Consider the following 24,560-nt stretch of genomic DNA (forward strand, 5'->3'; position numbering starts at 1 on the left):
GAACGGTGATGTGACATCACGAAGAGCATAACAATTACTGACACTGGACAGGAGACAAAACTGTAAACAATTTGGATTTCAATCCAATTTTCTCCTCGTTCATTCTAACGGCAGCAATTTATAGGAAAAGAAATTCTTGGAACACACGAAAAAGTAGTTCATGAAAACATTCTCAATGCATTTAACAATGTGTCACAAGGATGCTTCTTAATATGCAAAGGACTCCTTTTTTTTTCCTTTAAAAGGCTTTCACCTCTCTCTCTCTCTCACACACACACACACACACACACACACACACACACACACACACAAAAAAAATACCATATGTTTGGCTTATCATATTACTCAATCGGGCAGGAGGGTATTGCTTTAAGCAGACTGTCATATACCTTTAACACACAATACAGACAAAAGTATTTGGACACATCTTTGGGATGAATTGTACAGAAACGCTGACAATATCCCAGGCCTCCTCACTTCACCTACACCAGTACCTGACTTGTCCTTATACCATTATGGCTGAATGAGCACAAATCTCCACAAGCACACGCCAAAATCTAGAGAAGTTATTATAACAGCAAATGGGGAAGTCAAAAATCACATACAAATCTTAAGGTCAGGTGTCCAGGAACATTTGTCTGTATACTGTATCTATCGAGTATAAATCCTAATCCCTAACAAAGTAGAAGCTTCTGTTCCTTTCTCAAGAGTACTGCTCAAACAGGAAGTTTACTCAGCCAGAGCATGGAGCAATAACAGACTGTTACTGGAGAGGTCTTTCAGATGCCTTTTTTGCATCGGGTTTCTACCACTAGCATCATAGTCTCTGGGCCTTAGAAGAATCTCTGAGACTCTGTTTAAGCTATTTTTGCCAAATGCATACTACTGGACAAAAAATTTAAATTAAGAAAATAAAAAAACAACACAGAAAGCAAGACCAAAATGGCTTTTAATACTTTTAACAACAAATCACTGGTCAGAAAACTATCAAGGATTAAACTAACAGGCAAAGGAACTTAGTATAGAATAGTTTTTCCATTGGATTTGGTTAAAGGTGTGTGTGTGTGTGTGTGTGTGTGACCCTCGAAAACACCATAGTGGCAGCTTGGCGATACCGGGGCTTGAACACCCGACGTCCCAATCAGAAACTCAGAGCCTTAACCACAGAGCCTCCACCTCCTGCAAATGATGCTCCAGTCAGCTTTTCCTTTCAAGCAGTTCCTGGCAGCACAATTAAACAAGCACAGGAGAGTCTCGGGAGGGCATTCGTTTCATTTTTGCTCAATTTCTGGCCAATCATTTGTTGGTGATTGAAGGCATTCACATTTTGACATTTGTGCATGCTCAATTTGCCCAGCAGTGTTTAGCCAACAGTCACAGGGAACCAATAATTCCCTGGGAATACATCAATTAGGTATGTTAGAGAGAGGGGGGGAAAAAATGCTAAAATATACACAACAGTGGTTCTTCGTGGTACTAACACTTTTGACATGCATTTATTCATTACATAAGTTTCCACTGGGGCAAAAGTTCAACATAATAAAAAGCGCACTATGGCAACAAATCACGACTCACCAGTCAGCTTTCGCCAGAATCACAAATCGAGCTTGTTTTAAAACAATTCACAACTGAGCTTTCATTTTAAAATCTGGAGCAGATTCGTGTCATAGGGACACAAACTGCAAGTGCAAACTCTCCATGACCAAAACGCTCCTGTGTTAGAAATGAAGCATGCAGGAAGACTGATATTAAGGAGAAACACTGAGAGGGGAAAAAAAAAAAAAAAAAAAAAAAAATACACCGGGAAAGAAAGTACCTGCAAACGTCGTCAGTTTTTAAACTAAAGAAGAAAAAAGTCAAATAATAGAGAATGAGCTGGAAAAAGAGGGTGGAAAAAGTAAACCCTGCGTAAAATGCAAATGGCGTCATCTATGTGGATGTTCAACCATATTAGTGCACACTTCCTTTTTCTTGCCCCCACCCAAACAAATTGTGCGTAACGTATACCTCGAACAACGATGAGATTACCGAGCATCTCTATCTGATAGATACAGTATTGAAAAGGTGACAATTTAAAATCAGTCTCAAGAGAAGTCCAAGTTCACGAAAAGGATTTCTGGACTGATCCTACATTCATGATCCGAGATCAGGGTTTTTATCCTCGGTGGTAGGATTTTAAATGCGGGATAAACGGCTGTTCGTTCAGCCGCTTTACCAGTTGTATCCTGCAGGAGGAGACTTGTCATCTTTGTTGCTCTCCAGGGAGAACGGAGGGATTCGCACATCAAAGTGTGAGCCGTCGGTCCGCTCGATTCGGAATGTCCCCCTGAGTGTTTAAAAAAAAGAAGAATTATAAGCCAGTGCCTTTGATTCACACCAAAAATCTCTCCTTTTTTAGTGTAAAATAAATAGAACAATTGTAAAAATAAAAAAAAATCTAAAAGGAAAAGAAACTAAATAGTAATATTTGTGAACTCATTTGATCATTTCTACCCTGAATACGAATGCAACGCATGAACACATGGAGACAAGTAATGCAATTATTTAATACAAAAATCACCATGTCTATTCATCTAATAAAATATTTCCAGAGATTCTCTATGGGGTTCAGGTCTGGTGAGTTTGCTGGCCAGGTAAGCACACCAACACCATGGTCATTCAACCAACTTTTGGTGCTTTTGGCAGTGTGGGCAGGTGCCAAATCCTGCTGGAAATTTAAATCAGCATCTCCATAAAGCTGGTCAGCAGAGGGAAGCATGAAGTGCTCTAAACCTGATAAAACACAGTGGACCAACACCAGCAGATCACATGACCCAAACCACCACTGACTGTGCAAACTTTACACTGGACCTCAAGATGTTCTTTTCCTTCATCTGAAAAGACGACTTTGTCCAGTCTTTTTTGTCCTTTGCCAAAGTAAGACACCTCTGACGTTGTCTCTGGTTCAGAAGTGGCTTGACACAAGGAATGAGTCAGTTGTAGCCCATGGATACGTCTGTGCGTGATGGATCTTAAATCACTGACTCCAGCTGCAGTCCAATCTGTGAATCCCCCCAAACTCTTGAATAGACTTCGTTCCACCTTTTTCTACCACATTTTTTTCTTCCATTCAACTTTCCATTAAATGTGCTTGGATACAGCACTCTGAACAACAGCTTCTTTAGCGATGACCTTTTGTGTCTTACCCTCCATGTGCAGGGTGTCCGTGATCGTCTTCTGGACAACTGTCAAGTCAGCAGTCTTTCATATGATTGTGTAGCCTGAACCAGACAGACCCATTCAAAAGGTTCAGGAAACCTTTGCATGTTTTTGCATTTAATGAGCTGATTAGAGTGCAACACCACGAGTCTCCAATATTAAACCTTTTCACAATTTCCAAATTTTCTGATACACTGAAATTTTGGGTTTTCATTTAATTGGGTATTTTTTTTTACTTGCTTTGATGAATGGAACCTTGAATTCTGCTGTTTACCAAAATATTCTAAAGGAGAAGGTCCAGCTATCTGTTCGTGACCTCAAGTTGAAGCGAACTTGGGTTCAGCAGCAGGACAGTGATCTAAAACACACCAGCAAGTCCACCTCTGAAAGACTGAAGAAAAACAAAATGTAGACTTTGGAGTGGCCTAGTCAAAGTCCTGACCTGAATCCTATTGAGATGCTGTGGCATGACCTTAAAAAGGCGGTTTACGCTCAAAAACCCTCCATTGTGGCTAAATTACAACAATTCTGCATAGATGAGTGGACCAAAGTTTCTCCACAGGGCTGAAACAGACTCAATGCAAGTTTTTGCAAACGTTTGATTGCAGTTGTTGCTGCTAAGAGCGGCCCAACCAGTTATGAGGTTTAGGGGCAAACACTAACAGAGAGCCATGTAGTTTTGGATTTTGTTTTCCCATCAATAATAAAAACCTTCATTAAAAAACTGCATGTTGTGTTCACTTGTGTTATCTTTTACTGATATTTAAATTAGTTTGATGATCTGTAACATTAAAGAAAGCACTTTCACACCACTGTAGTTTAAAATGTAATTCCTAACGCTCCTGAACATCCGGCCCCTCTGCGGATTCCCGTAGATTTTAAGATAATCCGCAACTAATCCGCGTTTGTTAATTCATGAGGGATTCTCATGCAGGCACAGAGAAAACCAGTGGGGGAATAAGTGACGCTATGTGTTCTTAAAAATGCCTAATTAATCAAGTGATCTGATTTGTTGAAGTTCATGATAATTTTGCTTCGACACACAAATATCCAATAATTTAATCAGTGTAAAGTATATTTACGGTTCCGACAGTAGCGATGTAGAAGCACGGTATACAGAAAGGCAAAAAACAATCTCAGCTAAAGAGTTTTCCTTTTTTTGTTAACCAGAATTCAGTCAACAATATCTGACGTGCCGCAATAATAATTACTATCTGCTACCACCATCAACCTGGAGAATACAGATTTTATTTTAGTCACAGATACATAATAAAATCACTTTTCCCCCTGAGTATGTTCAATGATTCATAGGGTCATTAACGAAATCATAGTTCATTCAATCATGGATATGATTAAATCAGTTTCCTCAACAAATACAACACAAATGTAACTACAAAATAGTTTCACAGCAGGACACCGAATACATGAATAAATTATCCTAGACAGATAAGAAAATCAGAAGACAAAGAAAAAGTAATTCATATATTAGACTTGCAAGAACTTGCTAGTTTTATAAATGGACTTGCATTTGCTTTGCTTAATTATACTGAGGAAAAACACAAACTCCTATTAAAAAGGTTTGAAATGTTTCTAAGTGCTGTTGTGGGTCGTTTCTGGACTTTAGAGTTTAGCAATCAGCCTATAAAAGCTCATTAGAACACATGCATCGGCTGCAAAGTGCAGAGAGGTTGTTAAGTCAAGTCCGGGGAAGAGATAGAGGAGAGAGAGAGTGATTAAAACTGAAAGTGCAGTCTGGGGTTTAAAAACTTTACTACTCCTAATGGGGTGCCTTTAGTGCGAAATGCTTTTGTAGTCATTAGTAACAATTTGGAACATAAGCCGAGATCTAATAAATCCATAAAGTAGATTACAAGCTGATCACAGGTCCAACTTAAAGCCATTAATACGTTTGCTTATAGAAAATTTCCAATTCCAAAAGCAACATGCTGAATAAACAAGAGAACTTGCTTATGGTTGTTTTCAAAACTTTATCCTTCCCATTTTGCTTGGTTCAACCTCAACTGCGCAAATAGAACAATAGACATTTTAAATATCTTTAGTCTAGTATTCACTCTTTAAAAGGACAAAAGTATTGGGACACCTGATTTTTCCCAGCCATATGTGGTGCTTCCCTAAACTGGCACATAATTGTAGAGGACTTTTTGGATGCGATAGCCATCTTTTTTCCCTAAACTTGAAAAAAGGAAACCCAAACCGGTGATTTGGAACACTGACTGCACCCCAGGCCTCCTCGCCATGCACCAGTACCTGACTTCAACACCCTTGTTGCTGTATAAAAGTCTCCACAACGTAATTACGACTAAATGTAGAATAGGCATTTAAAAAAATAAATAATAATAATACAAAAAAAACCCAAATCTTAAGGTCAGGTATCCACAAACTTTTGTCCATATAGGTTACTTGTTCCTGTTAAGAGCTTGTCTTGTGCTTGAATCCAAATGACAGTATTTTATATTATACAAATTATTTTATTATTATATTAGTTGCTGCATGAATTAATGCACATGGAGAAAAATTGGGCTGAAACAGCTAATTAATAGGTCAGGGACACGTTGTTGAAGATGTAAGACAGGAATACAGGCTGGGCTTGGCAGGGTTTTTGGACGAGCACAGCAGGGCAAGGCTCTGAGCTCTTAAGCCAGTGAGGTGAAGGGGCCGGGCAGGAAGCTGTTGGGGATATCATCCTTCTTGCTTTCGAGAGAGAAGGGAGGGATGCGCACATCGAAGAATGTGGCGTTGGGCCTCTCAAACCGGTAGGAGCCCCTAGATGGTGCACAGACACAAGAGGAGGCACCGTCAGAGACACAACGTCTCAGGCCCCCAGTGGTTCGGCTCAATTATAAACATGATCAGCAGATGCGCATTCACTAGCAAACAAGGATCAGATAGAAACCTCTAAATATAACTGGAGTGCAAATTTTACAAATATAGGAGCACACATCTATTCAAGAGAGATATACACCCTATAACCGTTTACTCAATGCCTGCCACACATACACACACCATAAAAATAATAAAAGATTCAGAAAAAGCAGGAATATTTACACTGATTCTTCCATAAACTTTCACAGCCTTCCAAGTGTTATTAGTGTGTGTGAAAATGATAGCCATAAAAACGCCAAAAGTTTTCTCTTAATCTTGCTGATTCATTGGCACTAATAGTTGACTGCTGGAACTATCAGCTATTGTCAAAAATCCATATACATAGTTTTTCCGGGTTGCGTCTTTATTCTGGTCCGCTGTCATTATACAGTACAAGAGTGGCCTCTAGAGGTGAATAACTGACTCCACATGCTGTTTGCTGAAGTGTCTTATTTATTTTGTATGTAACTTACTTTTTGTTTGTTTAAATGCATGTCTTATTTTTGGTCAGTATAAAAAAAAAAAAGAAAGTCCCTCTGCGGGTCCTTAAACAGTAATAGTAAAAATAGTGTCCTCACAAAACACAAGAAAAACAACAAAAACCAGCCAACATTAATTCCCATACACGCTCCACAAGCTTTACAGAATGGAGTGAATGTGATGCTTATGATGTTGAATAAGAAAGAATTGGAATCTGACTGCTATTTAAAGTGTTAGCCGTTTTAGCAAAACAAACAAAATAGCATCCTTATTTTTTGTTTTGTTTTTTTAAACCATGCAGCTTCGAACGCATTGCACCGAGCTGCATAAATGCACGTGTTACTGAGCATGGTCTGTGTTTTGTGAGCTTCATATCTCACCAGGTACTTCACCATCAAATCTTCCACTAATGGGACATTTCATGGCCTCAATCACTAAAGAGCAAAAAGTGCACCCTATACACACCCGTATCCCAAGCTAAAAAGTTACTAACCGATCTGCTTTACATTTTTATCGAGTGCAAACATACTCAGCAACTCATCTTTTATTTGTTTCCACAAAGATATCATAATTTAAAAAGCTATGAGCCGTTTGCTGAATATGAAGAACGGATAAATTACCTGTATAAGAAGTAATAATAATAATAATAATAATAATCATCACATTTGAGGACTTAACATTCGAATGAATGCATCACTCACCACATGTGTCCGCTGGGGGCTTGTAATGAGACGTGACTGCTGTACTGGAACGCTGGCTGCTCTTTGGACAATACAGGCTCCTATCACACAAACACAGATTAAATTAAGATCTTGATTAGGTGTACTTTGAAGCAGACTACGACATGCATTTATAACAGTTTATAACAACGCAGTGTTCCAATTAAGGCCATTTGTGGTTCTGAACAATAAAATAGACCTGTAATGGCAGGTCTACATAAACTCATCCAACTAAAAAAGGAACATCTGTAGCAGCGGAAAATGGGGGTAAACTCCTCTGAGCGCGTGTTATATAAATCACGTCAGCTTGCTGAGGCAGCTCACCGAGAGTGTAGCAGAGAAAGTTACAGGGTAAAAGGTGAAGAAATGTTATGTCCAATCTGGGATTATGCAAGAGCCAACCACTGCAATAAATACATTGCACTATTTCCTGATTATATAACAGACAATTAGCCAATAAGAAAGAGTTGGTGGTTTCCAAACCATGTTTGCAGTAAAATGCAAACATAAGCTTTCCAAAACCTATTTTTCACTACATAGCAGTTTACATCAGCCTTCCTGTGAACCAGAACATGTTCAATTTCAAATCCTCAAGCAACAGATCTACACAGGCTGCGAGCGTTTCAAAACAAACCGCAAGTCTGATCCTGCACAACTGATAAAACTATTTTTATTGGAGAAATTGCAGACACCGTTCCATATCATTTGACTGCCAGACACCAAAATGTGGTCTTGGCCAAATCCCATTACAATCCAGCTCACATGACAAATGACTGGTAACACATTTTTGACATCCCACCCATCCAGAACATGGACCATTTTGCACTAAATTCTTTTCTCTTTTCAGACACTCACCCGGCCCACCACCCCTCTGCCTCTGACTGTCTCCAGTGTTCCTGAAAGGCTGAAGATCCTCCAGTGTCGTTCTCTCAGCTGCACCACCTCATTACCCATGTTCTCGAGACGGATGCAGTAGCGCCACTGGTTTAATGAAACACACACACATGCACATCAAGACAAATGCAAAACATAATCACAAAGTTCTTCAAATGTTATTAATTTGGTATAAACTGGGATAATCTTGGCTTTGACTTACCCAGTACACATGGGAATTCTGTGCTTCCTGTTAAATAATAAAAAAAAATTATTAGCAAAAGAAAGAAATTAGAAACACTGATCTCACTAAAGAATGTACTATGACGGAGCTCATTTTTTTTATTTAATTTTTTTATAAAGAAGTCGACGATAGGGACCGACATCGGACAACGTTTTTTCCTGGTTCAGGTCCACCGTTATTACGATAGGGGCCTCTCGAGCTGAATAACCGGCACCACACGATGTTTGCTTTAACACGAGACTGTGCACTGCACATAAAGTGCACGGTGAGTGCTATATTATATTTATTATTCATAATTTATTAATTAAATAATTACATTAGTTAATTAATATACAGACTTCAGGGCCATTGAATGATTAATCAATTACTCACTAAAATTCACTAACTAAAAATAAAAAGAATTCACAATAACAAGTTAGTCCAGGTCTTCAACATTATAATGTTCTCAATGGTTTAACAATTGAAATGACAGCAAAACTACATTTATACATTATATTTGAAGAGCCTTACCCTCATGCCCATGTAAAAGGGGATGACAGTCACTCTGATATTCTCTGTAGTTTCCCTGTGGACATCGGACAACTCCAGCCATGGATGGTTCTTCTCTTGCCATGCACGCAGTGTGTCTCTCGCTATAAATGAAGGCACTGATGGAACACAAAGTTATACGGCATGAGACAAAGAGCCTGGTCAGCAAAAAAATTTATATAAAATAATTTGTTTTTAAATGCTAGAGATGATAGAGCAGCAATATAATAGATAATTGAATATATTAGAAAATATCTGGGTGGAGTCAATGCAGCGGATCTCGCTATTCATTTAGTTCATTTTTATTTGTATAGCACTTTTAACAAGGCAAGGGAGGCAAGGGAGTAAATTCCCTGAGATAGCAAATGGAAAAAAACCTGGAGAGGAACCAGACTTAAGAGGGAACCCATCCTCATCTGGTGATATCTCACAAGATATCACAATATCTAGTTATATCTGGATATTGTAATATCTCCCTGTAAAATCTCTTGCCTATATAGTGATTGAGCATAATTTAATTTTAAAGAGCTGTCAGGGTCAAAAATGGGATTTTTTTAAATGGACATATTTTGAACTGCAGTAAGATATTCAAGTTCAATACCTTTAGATGGGTTGAACATGAGAAACCTCTCAAACAGCTCATGCTGAATGGGCACCTGGTCTGTAGAATTATATGGCAAAATATCCTCATGGCTCACGTAGTCCAGACCTAGAAACACAGATTACACATTCACAGATTAACAGGCTAACAGGTTTAGGTTTATACAGCACTGCTGAATTGTCCAAGCTCTGACAGGACTGGCTGTAATTCAAAACACACACATTCCAACATATTACTGTTAAACGTCACCCACATGAATCTTGTATGGCGGATTCTTACGCGCTTCAGCGGCATGTATATGGGGTTTTTTCTCTCTTTCTTACCTTTGACTGCATTGTTTTCAACAACAAAAAAAAACCACCACATGATTCTTACAGTCAGGGGTCTACAGACTTTTGTCCTTAGAGTGTATATAATTATCTATCATACTGAATCATTCTGTAAGGTGACATTTTCCTTCAGAACAGTTTCTAGGTAGTGTTACTAAAGTGACATGCTTCACATCATTAAACATTAAATGTCAACAGATGTCAAGGAAAATAAACTGAAAAACTTCAGGATTGTAACAGTTACTCTGCTCTTCTTTCACTTCTTTATTTATATATAATTTAACAAAGGGAACATTTCTTCATTAAGCAGCACAAGGAATGTTTATTTGCTCACCTGGGATAGCATACAGAGCTCTGCTGTCATCATGATTGGCTAAAAATGTCACTGCCTCTGTCTGTGATCTCTGCGACTGCCAATACAAACGCATTTGATTAAAATTACCGTCAACAGAACTACAGGGTTTTTTAATGCAGTCTTAATTTGCAGAAAGTGTAAATAAAACCATTAATGCATGATTGAAATGCAAAGGATAAGTGTATAGTGCCTGCACTTACTATGTGTGGACAGTCTCTGGTGTCAATAAGGACTTGATAATATGTGTGTGTTTTTCCCTTCACCTCCTTTGACCCATGTGCTCCGGGAGTCTCTGGTTTACTGTAATAAAACAACACAATCTCTTAGTGACAATACACAAGATACAATTCGGGTTGTTTTGAGCTTCAAGTCATGATTCTAGGGGAAATACACAAATGTTCCTGTAGCCATGCTGCTGGTTTCAGGTCTTGTCAGAGACAAAAATAGAAACAAAAACAACAACACAGTAATTCATAGCACCATGTGACAGTTTACTCAAATGAATAATGAGACTAATCTCTCTTATATTGCTTACTGATATGTTATTCTAGGTCACCAATACACCAGCATTTTTCCTGTTACAAATAGTGTTTGAATTTTAAAAACCTTATAAACCTTCTGAAAGGTCTGTTTTGAGTACCATGTGTGTGGAATCTTCCAGATCTTTCATACAGTGAGGCTTTTCAATTAAAACACAGGTCATGATCCTGATGTTGGAAGAAAGGTTTTTAAAGATGAATAGACTATTTAAGCATCTTCCTTGCCAATGTCATGATTTTTACTGAAACATGGCTCAACGACAACATTCCCGGCAGCGGCATTGAGCTCGGGGGTCGCAGTGTTTTGCGGTTGGACAGGGCGGCAGTAGACTCTGGTAAGTGCAGAGGTGGAGGTCTGTGCATTTATGTTAACAAATCACAGTGCACAGACTCTACTGTTACTGAAAGTCATTGCTCTGTTCATTTAGAGTACTTGATGATTAAGTGCAGACCCTTTTATTTACCAAGAGAATTCTCAGCCTTTGTTGTGACTGCGGTGCACATTCCTCCGGACACTAACGCTAAACTAGCTATGGAGGAACTGCAGGCAGCTATCGGCAAACAACAGTCTGCATATCCCAAAGAAGCCATTATCGTTGCTGGAGATTTCAACCACTCCAACCGGAGATCGGTTTTACAAAAATTTTACCATAATGTCTCCTGCTCCAGCAGAGGAGACAAAACACTGGACCAGGTATACACAAACATACCTGGGTCATACATGGCCATTCCCCTCTCTCATTTGGGTCAGTTATATCACTTCTCTTTGTTCACGCTACCCAAATACACACCACTGGTCAAACAGGTGAAACCTGCTGTGAGGACAGTAAAGGTATGGCCAGAGGGAGCCATTTCTTCTCTACAGCAACAGTTTCAGAAAACTGACTGGAACATGTTTGCCTCACAGGCCACACTGGACTCTCACACAGACATGGACATTTACACATCATCCGTTTTGGACCATATCAACACGTGCATTGACAATGTCACTACCGTCAAACACGTAAAATGTTTTCCTAATCAGAAGCCGTGGATAAACTCTGAAGTCAGTCTTCTGTTGAAAGCAAGAGATGCTGCTTTTAAATCTGGCAGCGCAGAGGACCACAACAGAGCCAGGCCCAACCTGAAAAGAGGCATCAGGAGAGCCAAACTCACATTTAAACTTAACATAGAAGAGCACTTCCACAACTCTGACCCCAGAAGCATGTGGAAAGGCATCCAGACCATCACGGACTACAAACCTACAGCTCGAACTCAACCAACCAGCAGTGCCTTCCAACCGGACAAACTCAATCACTTTTTTGCTCAAGGACATTTCCCCTCAACCACGGACTCTCCTACTGCTTACAGCCCACTTTCACTTTCAACAATGGACGTCCATTCAGCGTTTAGCAGAGTGAATGCATGCAAGGCAGCTGGCCCGGACGGCATACCACGACATGTTCTCAGAGCATGCGCTGGACAACTGGCACAGGTTTTCACTGACATTTTCAACCTGTCACTGGCCCAAGCTACAGTTCCTACATGCCTGAAGACCACAACCATCATACCAATGCCTAAGCACTCAGCTGTCGAATGCCTTTTGCCCAGTTGCACTCACCCCTATCGCTATGAAGTGCTTTGAGAAAATGGTCCTTAATCACCTCACTGCGGGCCTACCACCTACACTGGACCCACGAAAGTTTGCCTATCGCCCGAACAGGTCAGAGGATGCAGATTTCACGGCTCTTCATTCAGCCTTCACCTATCTGGATTAAAGCAACAACTACATCAGAATGCTGTTCATTGACCTGATCACTAAGCTCAGTGACCTGGCTATCTGCACCTCCACTTGCAGATGGATTCTGGACTTTTCTCACCAACAGACCTCAATCTGTTAGATTGGGCCACCAGATATCCTCAACCATCATTCTAAACACTGGCATCCCACAGGGCAGTGTTCTGATCCCACTACTCTACTCTACTTCCTGTTTACCCACGACTGTGCTCCTCTGCATAACTCAAACATCTTCATTAAGTATGCAGATGACACCACCGTGACCGGCCAGATCAGTAACAAGTAACAACGACAAAACGGCCTACAGGGAAGAGATCCCAAGCCTGACAGCATGGTGTGCCACCAACAACCTGACCCTCAACGCCTCGAAGACTAAAGAGCTCATTGTGGACTTTTGGAAATCCAACAGCAGGAGACATTTCACAGTCAACATCAATGGCACTGAGGTAGAGCGAGTCTCCAACTTTAAGTTCCTGGGAGTTTACATCTCTGAGGAACTGTCCTGGCACCAGAACACTTCAGCTCTGGTTAAGAAAGCACAACAATGTCTGCCCTTCCTTATAGAGTCTCAAGAAAGTTCATCTGTATATACATACACGATCCAAACTTGGAACGCAGACAGACAAGTGTGTTTGGATGCTTTTAGAGAGTATGCATGAATAAAGATGAACAATGAGACTAATGGGGAAGCTGTTCTGCAAATGCACACTTTGTAGAATGAAGTACATTTGCGCTTCATGCTTTTTCGAATATCACAAAGAAAAGACAATGTGTTTGCAAGACAGTTAAAATAAAAAACAATCTTCCAGTTTAAAAAGTTAGCATTTCCCTCCTAAGTGTATTATAAAATCAAAGAAACATGCTGAATGCTTTGGTTAAGCCACACACACAAGAAACGCAGGAAAGGGTGTGGGACATTTTGCTCAAAAGCAATTGGAAATGGTGCTCACCTGTCAGATGCTGGAGGGGTGACGTCGCGGTCATAAAGTCGAGCATGCCAGGGGAACAGGACGATGCCTCTGTAGCCAAACACACTGTGTAGGAACAACTAAAGCACATTCATACGACATTGATCAGAAACAAATCTCCAACTGCAATAAATTGGTTGAAAATCAATCTATCACATTTTTTTTGGAGTTTATGATTGGATTGTTCACTATATTTTACAATATTTTTGTCTAGCATTCAAAATAACTAATAAGACTAAAAAAAACTAGGCTTAATCAAATAACCAGTTATTAAGTATAAGACAGTATTATTGATAGACAATTATAATATTGGCAAAAATTTGCCAACCACTTTTTTTCAGGAAAAACAGCTAATCTAAGATTTCTGTATCCTTTATGACCTTTTAACAACTACATAATAAGTAACTAATGATCCCTTGACTGTATTTCAAATCCCGATTCTGTTCAGTTTGTTGAGTTCAGAATAAGAATAAAGGCCAAACTGCACTGGTTCTCTCGATCATTGAAAAACAGGTGCTACACTTGTTTTGCTTTGCCAGATATGAGCAAACTAAATCGCTTCTTATGTGGATTTGACTCCCAAACTTTGTGGCAGACTCTTTCACCACCTGGACTCAGGAAATTCATTGTTTATGAGATTGTTAATCGAGAGCAGGATAGTAAAATAAGACATTGACCATGTATCATTGACTATGTATCATTCATCAATTGATCCAAATGTTAGTTTCATCTGTTTTCTACTAAAGCCAAAAATTGTCTCGATATCTAAACAAAATCAAACGTGCACGTGTTTGTGTAAAAGTCACCTCTTACCTGCCCTGTTTCATATTTGCCATGCTGCTTTGGTGCTTCAAATACACCCACCGTCTCGAGCACCTTCCCTTCTGCCCTTCTGGCCAAAATCAAAAAGAAGACACAGAAAAAAAGAAAAGATGTGTTAGCAAATGTCAGTGATCCACTCTACACGCAAGTGCGATCCTTAGAGGTCGTCTCACACATGCACAAAAATATGGGACGTAAATACGGGATATAACAACACACACACACACACACACACACACACACACACACACACACACACACACTTACAATCAATAACCCCAGGGTCATGAGGAAACACACTAAATGGTATAACAATATTCTGAAACATAACACACTTCAACAGTAATATCCTTATATTTCTTGACCCGAACAAGTCTTTTCTGCTTGTTGTTCTTCCAAAGTAATGGTCTCTTTGCTGCAATTCGACCATGAAGGTTTGACTCACGCACTTTCCACTGAACAATGGATGTTGAAATATATCTACCACTTGAACTCTGAGAAGCATTTATGTAAATTGCTGGCTTCTGGGGTTTGTTTCTGTAATACACTTTTCCTCTGCAGCAGAGGTAGCTCTTGTTCTTGCTTTCCTGGCATGGTCCCCATGAGAGCCTGTTTCATTACAGAATTTGATCCATTTGAAGACTGCACATGGGGACACAGTAGTTGTACTGGCACTAATATAGCTGTTGACTCTGTACCTACTCTTTCCTCTACACAAGACAACTGCTGGTACATTAAGAAAGCAAAAAATCTCACAAATGAACTTTTCGCAATAATGGAAGAATGCCATGCGTTTGTCAGGCTGCTATCAAAGCTAAATGTAGCTACATTGAGCAAAATGTAAAGTGCACGTCTAACTGAACAACTAGCTGACCTTAGCACGATTACACAAGCACGCACTCGTTGCTAAGCATGTCAGCAGTGTTAGCTAGCATAGCCCCATGTCAAATAATACTGTACACTATTTCATCAACTTGCTAAAATTAGAAAGAAAGCTCTTAATTGTTTACAATTGTCATTGCAATAAAAAGTAATTTAACATGCTGGGTATTTTACTAGCTAGCCATTTAGCCACCTAACACTGTGCAATACTCCATACTCCCGTCCTATATAGTATGCCCAAGCAGTATGCTTCTAGCTGCACTGTTTAGCATGCTACATACTTAATAGTATGGTCACTTGGCTAATGCTGACTAGCACGCTAAACTAAACACGGAGCAACTTCATACCTGGACGACATGAACCGTTTTTGTTGCACATTCAGGAGCCCGCATGTGGAACACTGCAGGCGTCGTCGGTTCACTTCGTGTCTGCTGTGGAGCTCCACACCGAGTAGCCGCAGTGTCTGTTTCCTACTAAAGCTGGTAAGAGTAGACAGAATCCCCCAGCTCCGTAACACACACGCCGCCATCTTTGTTTAGGATAGCGAGGTCAGAACGCAGGCTGATCATTTAAAGACACGAGTCGAGTCGAAGTCTGATCTGAGATCAGCTGGCGGAATTGAAGGCAATGCTGCTGTAAGAGAAATTGATAAACTGATCTGAGGTCAGCACAAGATCGTATTAAATTACTGCCTCTAAACATTTGGAGTGTAAACGATTCCGCTTCAGGCTGATCTGAGATCAGTAACAGATTGCGATTTGGCGGTAATGATGTTGAAAGGCACTGTTATAAACTGATCTCAGGTCAGACTAAAACGGCTTGTATATTGCAGTTATTTAAACCGGTCAACGTGTATGTATCTAATGCCGCTTCAGACTTATCTGAGATCAGTAACAGACGGTAAGGTGGCTGTAATTATGTTGAAAGGCCCAGTGATATAAACTGATCTCAGGTCAGCCCAAAGTGGCGTGCAGATATTATTGGTATTTAAAACGGTATCTCAAACCGCTTCAGGCTGATTTGAGATCAGTAACAGATGGTGATTTAGAGGCAATTACTTTTTTATAGAACCTTATAAACTGATCTCAGGTCAGACAAAGCAACGTGTTTGTAGTGCGTCAACTTAATTGAAATACAATTCTTATACTTTAACTAATTTAATCACAAATACATGTATATCCCTGCTATATGAGCTAGTGAATTTTACTTTAATATCTGTTCTAGACCCAGTTGTTTAACATAAGGTATTTTATTAAATGAAATTGCATTATAATTTTTTTTACAAAAAATAATTACACCAAATGATATCTGATAACCGTACAATAATAAATATAAATATACATGTTGAGACATATGATGTATCATGTATTATTATATATAGTACAGACCAAAAGTTTGGACACACCTTCTCATTCAAAGAGTTTTCTTTATTTTCATGACTATGAAAATTGTAGATTCACACTGAAGGCATCAAAACTATGAATTAACACATGTGGAATTATATATGGAATTATATACATAACAAAAAAAGTGTGAAACAACTGAAAAATGTCTTATTCTAGGTTCCTCAAAGTAGCCACCTTTTGCTTTGATTACTGCTTTGCACACTCTTGGCATTCTCTTGATGAGCTTCAAGAGGTAGTCACCTGAAATGGTCTTCCAACAGTCTTGAAGGAGTTCCCCGAGAGATGCTTGGCACTTGTTGGCCCTTTTGCCTTCACTCTGCGGTCCAGCTCACCCCTAAACCATCTCGATTGGGTTCAGGTCCGGTGACTGTGGAGGCCAGGTCATCTGGCGCAGCACCCCATCACTCTCCTTCTTGGTCAAATAGCCCTTGATGCCTTCAGTGTGACTCTACAATTTTCATAGTCATGAAAATAAAGAAAACTCTTTGAATGAGAAGGTGTGTCCAAACTTTTGGTCTGTACTGTATATATATATATATATATATATATATATATATATATATATATATATATATATATATATATATATATATATTATAGCATGTTCTGTTATTCTGTTATATTAAAATATTAAAATCTATAGAGGTAACAATAATACTTTAATAATTGGATTAAACTTTGGAAACCGTTGTTGATCAGGCTATAAGTATTATTTTCCTGTCCAGCTTGCAGCATACGAAGCACATATCCCCCAGATATAGCCAAGATTAAAGGATGTAGCCGTTGCATCTGGAACACACATACCGACAAACTCACAAAGGTATGTCAGAGTAAAACTGTAGAAATTACACCCGGATTATGGGATTTAATTTTATTTCAGGATTATTTCCCTGTAGGGATTATTATGATACACATTGATCAGTGTCCAGTGGATCGGGCAACCTGTGAGGTCTGTGGTCATATCCCTTCTGTAATAACCACAACTTTAATAAACCATTCAGAGCCTTAAATCCACATGTAGCCCAATCTTCTGATAAGATGACAGACATAGAAATTGTTAAATAAAAACAACAACATATTTTTGATATTGTTTGTTTGAAGACGAGAACAAAGAGAAGTTAGACAAAAACACCACTTTATTAGACAAAAACAAGAATACTTGGCATATAAACAATTGAAAACAAACAAACAAAGAAATAAATATAGAACTGTCTTTGACAACGGAGGCAATATAAAAAAAATCCTCAATCAAAGAAGAGAATAACAGCATTATATAATACACATGACAAATTAAAACACAAACTTTTTGGTGGTTAATTTGTTTGAATTCAAAGAGAGTATGTGGTCTTATTTATGCTTTATAGAAAAGTTGGATGAAGTGAAATAACATAGTTATTTCTAGATGAACATAGTCATTCTTGATGTTTGTGTTTTATTTAAACAATGTATTTTAATAAATAAAAAATATATATTTCAAGATCCAAAATATATGTCTAGGTATCATTATTTTAAGTCATGCAAAATACTATTAATGACATAAAGGTGTTTAGAGAGTTAGGAATAAATGACAAAATTACATTAAATTTAATTATTTTAGAAAAATGACTTCTTCTTCTTTTGGCTTCTCCCATTAGGGCTCTACATCTGCCTCTTTCAACCCAACTACCTGCATGTCTTCCCTCACCACATCCATAAACCTCCTCCTTGGTCTTCCTCTTTTCCTCCTTCCTGGTGTCTCCATCCTCAGCATTCTCTTCCCGATATACCCTCTGTCCCTCCTCTGCACATGTCTAAAACATCTCAATCTCGCCTCCTTCACCTTGTTTCCAAAACGACCTACATGCGCTGTCCCTCTAATAAACTCATTTCTAAACCTGTCCATCGTCGTCAATCCCAACGAAAACCTCAACATCTTCAGCTCTGCTACCTCCAGCTCCACCTCCTGTCTTTTACTCAATGCCACTGTCTCTAAACCATACAACATCGCAGGTCTCACCACAGTCCTATGAACATTCCTTTAATATATAAAACATAATATATAAAAAAATAAACAGTTTTTATAGTGTTTCATAGTTTTTGCCACTTGTGCAATGTAAAAAATTAACCATTTTACTTTTGTGTCTATTGTGTTATCCATGTGTGTTACCAACCATTTTTTTTCTCCTTTGTGGTGTTAATTGTGTTATCTATGTGTATTGTCTACTATCTATTATGCTGTCTATTTTGTACCTGTCTTGCCTACTGACTGTTATATGTTCATTTTGCTGCCTGGCTGAATGACAATAAAGTTCACTTTGACTTGACTTTGAACAAGCAGATGTTTATTGAGGTGTTCATTTCTAAATATTAATTTATACTGTATGGTGGATGTCCATGTTAAGGTTTAGGAAAAAAAAGAGTCTCTAGTATCAGTGTTTTGAACAGAATTAAATCTGTAACTTTCAATTTTTTTGGAATTTCTTGGACATACGATTTTTATCACTATTAAATACATAAGTGATTATTGCATATAACTTTTTTTGTGGACGTTCTAACCCAGTAAATTTGACTATTAATGACTAAATTGTGCAAAAACTAGGCTCATGTAAGAAAAGAGCATGTGGTCAATGATTATGGTTCCTATAAAAGCACAGTTATTTATACGTTTTTATTTGTATACACATTTATATAAATACATATTGATATGTTTTTGTACTTTACATAAATGTTGTTGTTTTTATTAGGACGGTAATTTAAATATCATTTTTCTTAAATTCAACTTGACATACCATCCAAGCAGATGTTCAGCCACTTTCTGTCTTTCAATAAATAATTCACTATGTTCATTAAACCCAAAAATACAGAAAAAAAATAATTTGTTGTTGAGACACACTTCTACCCAATAGTGTAAATTTTAGAAATTCTACACTTTTCGGCTTCCATGCGATAAAAACAAGACAGATCACATACTGGATACACAGTTTATTCTGTTGTTTCTAAAGCTCAAAAATCACATTTGTATGTACAATATCATAAATATTAAATCAAATATTTAATTACAAAACAATTAGACAAGAGGATGAGTCTGTGTGAATGTTATCACATGTGATCACAGATAGAAATACTTGTCAAAAATGTTAATCATTTTCCATTTCTAAAACATTCTGCAGGTGTAGTCAGAATTCAGCCAGGTTGGTGACCACAGACGCACTGTAGATCAGGTCAGAGATGTCTCCTAAGGATGTCTGAGGGTATTGCATAATGGGTGCTCCCTGTCTGTGCATGCTTCCCTGCCAGCAGTTTTGTGCAGCATGTGAAGGAACAACCTGGTCCATTGGAAATGACTGATACCCACCTTGATTAATGTTACACTGAGGTTTCCCTGAAAAGTCTCCAGATGAGGTGGGATGAGTGCTAGGCTGTGCACACTCACTCCACTGATTCTGAGGTAAGGAATGGACTGGCCTGGCCATCTGATCTGTTGGGACAGAGTGACTTCCAGATGGTTTTGAAGGCTGTCTTTGCCAGGGAAATGCTCCCGGGAGGTCAGGAGATATGGACGGAGCTGGTGTGGGTGTGGGCTGTGGCAGATTCTGAGACCAGGGGCACAATGCTTGCCTCACCCAGTTCAGGTCAGACATCTGCTGCTGGTCGTTTGGGTTAGATGGTTGGTAAACTTCAGCAGGAGATACTGTAAAATTGGGACCGGGATGAGGGAAAGCGATTTCCGAGTTATACGTGGCGGGATTTTTCTTCATGGGCCTGGTGAGTCTTCCACTCTTGATGCTCCGAGCACGTCTGTTCTGAAACCACACCTTGGAAAGACAAATAAAAGTCAAAATCCTTGAACTAAACAATTATTAAAAAAAACAATAAAAAAAACAATAACATGGAAACTCAAGTAGCAATACAAAATTATGTAATTAATATTAATTTTTAAATGCCTTATATTAGCAAGGAAATCTTTAATATAGTGAGCATTTCAGCAGAAATAAACATAGACTGTACAAATATATATGTAATAATCAATTAGGAATAATTATTAAATAATACTTGCATAAAATAATCACACATTTTAGGTGTGTTTATGTGAGTAATATGATATTAATATGGGAAGGAAATAATAATAATAATAATAATAATAATAATAATAATAATAATAATAATAATGTCCAGATAAACTAATGAATAAGTAAATAGCGTGAAATAAAAACTCGTGCAATTTAACTCCTGCAATATTTTATAAACTAATATGTAAAAAAAAAAAAAAAAAAGAAAATCTGAAAAAAAAAGTAAAAAAAAAAAAACCGTGAGAAAATATTTATGATAAAAAATTAAACAATATAATGATATAATCTGTAATAACACAGGGCATCAGATAGTTTGAAGCACACTGTACCTGGATTTTGCTCTCGGGCAGGAGGGTGAGAGCAGCCAGTCGCTCGCGCACTGTGATGTCAGGATACGGAGTGAACACAAACGCGCGCTCGAGCTCCGACAACTGCGCGCGACTAAAAATCGTCCTTTTCCGTTTCCTCTGTGATTCCGGCTGCGCAGTTCGGTCTGCTTCCGGAGAGGAGAGCGCGTGCTCGTTCGCAGCGTCTGAAAACATTGGATGAAATCATTAGAATGCATTATAAATATTGGTTGAATTTTTCTTTTCTTTTTGATGCACAGAGATCAAATGTTTTTCTTAGTAATTGTATTTTTTTAGAAACTTTATGTTGTAAAAAAGGCAACATATATATTTTACAATGTGCATACAGTAAATAAATAACGTGTAAATACAAGTAAAAAAGAATCTCTCATCATTCATGGCCTAAAACGTTACATAGATTTTTATATTCACTTAAAACTTAAAATGTTTAATTTCATAACAAAACAATGTCAGTAATTACTTTCCTTTATAAATCGAATTACAGTTACTTGTAAATCCAACGTTTTTTTTCCCCCTTGTATAAACTGTGCTGTAAATAAATCTGGGCCTAAATCTAAATCTGATTCCAACACTAGATTCCTACAGTCTCGTAGTGCTCACCTGCAAAGCGAGTTTGGCATTTGTTGAAGAGAAAATCAATTTCTCTTTCGTCTTCCTTCATTTTCTGAGCATAATCACAAGTCTGGTCCAAAAACAAAGCCATGACTCGGGTACGCGCAGCGCGCTCAGGTCTCTTCAAATCCGTCCACGTCCTGCCTCGGAGTGTATCTGAAGTCCTTAACATTCACCTTTATATCTTTACCTTTCACCCCCACCTCTCTCACACACACACACACACACACACACACACACACACACACACACACACACACACACACACACAGGAACACTTCATGGATTTGGAGGTGTGCGTGTGTCTGTGTGTGTGACCTAACAGACAACGAGCTGTAGTGTCTTTGATCTCCCAACTTAATCCGGACAAAATGGCTTTGGATGCAATGTCTAGACCGAACATGGTAATTACAATTTTGATCACTTTTATTTGATCCATTTTAGAGAGAGAGAGAGAGAGAGAGAGAGAGAGAGAGAGAGAGAGAGAAAACAATTTTTTGTTGTTTTTAACCATAATAGATAGATAATAGCTGCACCCCAAAACAACAACTCACATGTCTCAGATAGATAGATAGCTAGATAGATAGATAGATAGATAGATAGATAGATAGATAGATAGATAGATAGATAGACTTAAAAGACCACTTTTTAATATTCTTTTTATTTAACCAATATATGCCATTATACGATTTTATATTATTATTATTAATATTATTATATTATAATTTAGTTTAATTCTAATTATATATATGTGTGTGTGTGTGTGTGTGTGTGTATATATATATATATATATATATATATATATATATATATAAATATTGTTAAATTATATTTAGTATATAAATCTGTGCTAGAAATGTGAATTCAAATAAACTGATCTTCTGATTATGATTCTAAAACATATGTATGAAAACATAAACAGGTTTATTTTAATCAGACCCACACAAATATTACTTAAATATTAGCCAATATTTGGAATAATGTTAACTAACCCCTGTGAGTTTGACTGCACGATTACATACCCATAGTAAATATTATTGTGGTGGATTATTCTTTGTAATGTGTATGTGATTTGGAAGCTCTCCCTTGATGTCTGATGGATGTCCTGCCTACAGAAGTTATGTCATCATTGGCCTTTTTCTCATGCAAATTAGCACACATTTTCACCTGCACGCATTTCTTCCTCATTTTAATGGCTTTCTAGGCTTTCCACATTTTTTGTCTTTTGATGGTTTTCTATCTTCTAAACCAGCCATACAAAGTCCTCATGCTGGATAAACACCTGTACACAATTCACTTTAACTGGTGTTCGTTTGTGTTCCAGGGCTGGAATCAACAATCATGGATTAGATATTTATTTTGTGTATTTCCTGACATTTAATCCAGTCCCTATTGACACAAACCTGTGCTGCAATCAGTTTTTCTTGCAATTTGCAATCTGATCCTGAATCTCCAAACATATTTTTACACTTCACTGTTTTATATGCATTCACTCAAACACATTTTATAACAATAATAAATATGCAAGTCAGTCCTTATTTACGCGTGACATCCTGTCTAAATCTGATCCTGAGTCTGTTATATTAAAAGTCTGTTATAATCTAAGATGAGCATGATGAGAGATGATAGATGATGATATGACTTGGGAGGATTAAGACCCACGCAGACAATAGTGTGCTGAAATAAAAAAAAAGTAATCTGAGTCACAGATTACTCCTCTAATCTGTGTTCCTGAACTTCACCGCCATAATTTCAGCCTTCTCTGAAATTTCAGATTTTTTGTTTTGTCGCGCGCTGTTATTTATTGCGTCATAAATACGTTTTGCATTTTCACAGAAATGTAATGTATCGTGATAGGAATAAGGCAGATATGTGCTTATTTAAAAAATTTATTTCATGCCAAAAAGGCTAGGGAATTGTGCAGTACTACAGACCACACAATCTTCTGTTTTCTTTCTTTTTTTTGCATTGCTCCTCGTGCCCTCATTAGCATAATTAAAGCTGAGCGAGGAGTCGCGCGCCTCCAATACACACAACACTGACCCGGCGGATTCCGGAGGCTCGCGCTCGGGTGACCCATTAATGGCGTCATTAGTGGCAATCACGTGGGGAGACAAAACACACACACACACACACACACAGACACAGCGTCTGAGACTCAGGAATCTAGGAAGCAAGCTGGACGATGCAAAAGCTACTTATCAAAAGATGTAGTTCACCAGGGAAGGCACGTGTGACGCAAAAACAAAACCTACAAGTGTGTTTAGTGCTCCAAACATTCCCCCCTGCATCTGTATCAATTTCAGATAAACCTCCCAACAACTCAGTTGATTGAAAGCTCACTAAATTCTTCTCAACCCAGAGTTCAGCAAGTGATGTCAAATCGACATGTTGGCTCACAGCATGAACAGCAAACAAAGTAGCACTGCTTTACTGTTAATTGTGTACATGATGCAAATGGGTGGAGAGGCAGACAAACAATGTATAAATAAATAATCCGTAAATGATCGCTCTACTGCATAGGATTATTTGTTCAGAAGTAAATATACATCACTCATCAACTGGCTTTAGTTCTGCTAACAAATTAAAGGTGTTCATGTTCATGCAGCAATAAACACCATTTAGGTTTGGCCTAAACCAGAAGTCTATTATAATGAAACAAATAAACCATACCACTCTTTACTATGCATGAGGTAGAAATGGCAGCACACAAATGCATCAAACAACATTGTTCTTTTTTGTTGTTTGTGAGCTTCATTTGAACACACAGTTAGTTTTGTATTTTTGCATGATCTTGTGTTCATTTATGTTTTTATGTAGCACCTTGATCTGAGGTGAAATTAGTTAAATTTTTGGCTGAAATGACATTAAAAGCTCACTTGAATTGATTTGACTTCATATCTAAGTTCTTGAGATTGTGCATGAAT

At 38.1% G+C, this 24,560-nt stretch overlaps 2 protein-coding genes and 1 long non-coding RNA gene across 6 annotated transcripts; 1 reads left to right on the forward strand and 2 right to left on the reverse strand.

Annotated features, from left to right (window-relative positions):
• Positions 1 to 931: 931 nt before the first annotated feature.
• On the reverse strand, positions 932 to 15,765 carry poldip2 (polymerase (DNA-directed), delta interacting protein 2). Of its 3 annotated transcripts, none has more exons than XM_046839319.1 (11): positions 15,546 to 15,765; positions 14,308 to 14,386; positions 13,477 to 13,574; positions 10,411 to 10,510; positions 10,190 to 10,265; positions 9,527 to 9,634; positions 8,908 to 9,044; positions 8,377 to 8,403; positions 8,136 to 8,261; positions 7,263 to 7,342; positions 932 to 2,326 (listed from the first exon to the last, which is right to left on the reverse strand). In XM_046839319.1, exons 1-11 carry the CDS (start codon positions 15,725 to 15,727, stop codon positions 2,212 to 2,214), a joined length of 1,128 nt encoding a protein of 375 aa, XP_046695275.1. In that variant the 5' UTR covers positions 15,728 to 15,765; the 3' UTR covers positions 932 to 2,211. The 3 variants fall into 3 exon arrangements, with proteins under 3 accessions (XP_046695275.1, XP_046695273.1, XP_046695274.1); XM_046839317.1 differs by lacking the exon at positions 932 to 2,326 and adding an exon at positions 4,427 to 5,982 and having other exon boundaries at positions 15,546 to 15,763; XM_046839318.1 differs by lacking the exon at positions 932 to 2,326 and adding an exon at positions 4,427 to 5,982 and having other exon boundaries at positions 14,308 to 14,383; positions 15,546 to 15,761.
• Positions 15,546 to 18,284, forward strand: LOC124379173. Its single transcript, XR_006924382.1, has 3 exons — positions 15,546 to 15,680; positions 17,330 to 17,424; positions 18,239 to 18,284. It is a non-coding gene; the product is annotated as an uncharacterized LOC124379173 (long non-coding RNA).
• Positions 18,285 to 19,550: 1,266 nt separating this feature from the next.
• Positions 19,551 to 21,855, reverse strand: sebox (SEBOX homeobox). 2 transcript variants are annotated; one of them, XM_046839390.1, is made up of 3 exons: positions 21,622 to 21,855; positions 20,983 to 21,194; positions 19,551 to 20,398 (listed from the first exon to the last, which is right to left on the reverse strand). In XM_046839390.1, the coding sequence occupies exons 1-3, from the start codon at positions 21,803 to 21,805 to the stop codon at positions 19,760 to 19,762; spliced, it is 1,035 nt and encodes a 344-aa protein (XP_046695346.1). In that variant the 5' UTR covers positions 21,806 to 21,855; the 3' UTR covers positions 19,551 to 19,759. The 2 variants fall into 2 exon arrangements, with proteins under 2 accessions (XP_046695346.1, XP_046695347.1); XM_046839391.1 differs by having other exon boundaries at positions 20,983 to 21,185; positions 21,622 to 21,854.
• Between the last annotated feature and the right edge of the window lie 2,705 nt (positions 21,856 to 24,560).

Source organism: Silurus meridionalis, chromosome 25, assembly GCF_014805685.1.
Source record: "Silurus meridionalis isolate SWU-2019-XX chromosome 25, ASM1480568v1, whole genome shotgun sequence".
Taxonomy (NCBI): domain Eukaryota; kingdom Metazoa; phylum Chordata; class Actinopteri; order Siluriformes; family Siluridae; genus Silurus; species Silurus meridionalis.

What these genes read in the sequence shown, in the direction of transcription:
- sebox (XM_046839390.1), bottom strand. Translation starts at nt 21,805, where the DNA reads ATGTTAAGGACTTCAGATACACTCCGAGGCAGGACGTGGACGGATTTG. An exon ending in ATGCCAAACTCGCTTTGCAG is followed by an intron (nt 21,195 to 21,621) that starts GTGAGCACTACG and finishes GATTTCATCCAA; the next exon opens with TGTTTTCAGACGCTGCGAAC. An exon ending in TGCCCGAGAGCAAAATCCAG is followed by an intron (nt 20,399 to 20,982) that starts GTACAGTGTGCT and finishes TGTCTTTCCAAG; the next exon opens with GTGTGGTTTCAGAACAGACG.
- poldip2 (XM_046839317.1), bottom strand. Translation starts at nt 15,727, where the DNA reads ATGGCGGCGTGTGTGTTACGGAGCTGGGGGATTCTGTCTACTCTTACC. An exon ending in CCAGAGACTGTCCACACATA is followed by an intron (nt 10,266 to 10,410) that starts GTAAGTGCAGGC and finishes TTGTATTGGCAG; the next exon opens with TCGCAGAGATCACAGACAGA. An exon ending in AGAATTCCCATGTGTACTGG is followed by an intron (nt 8,262 to 8,376) that starts GTAAGTCAAAGC and finishes TCATTAAACCAG; the next exon opens with TGGCGCTACTGCATCCGTCT.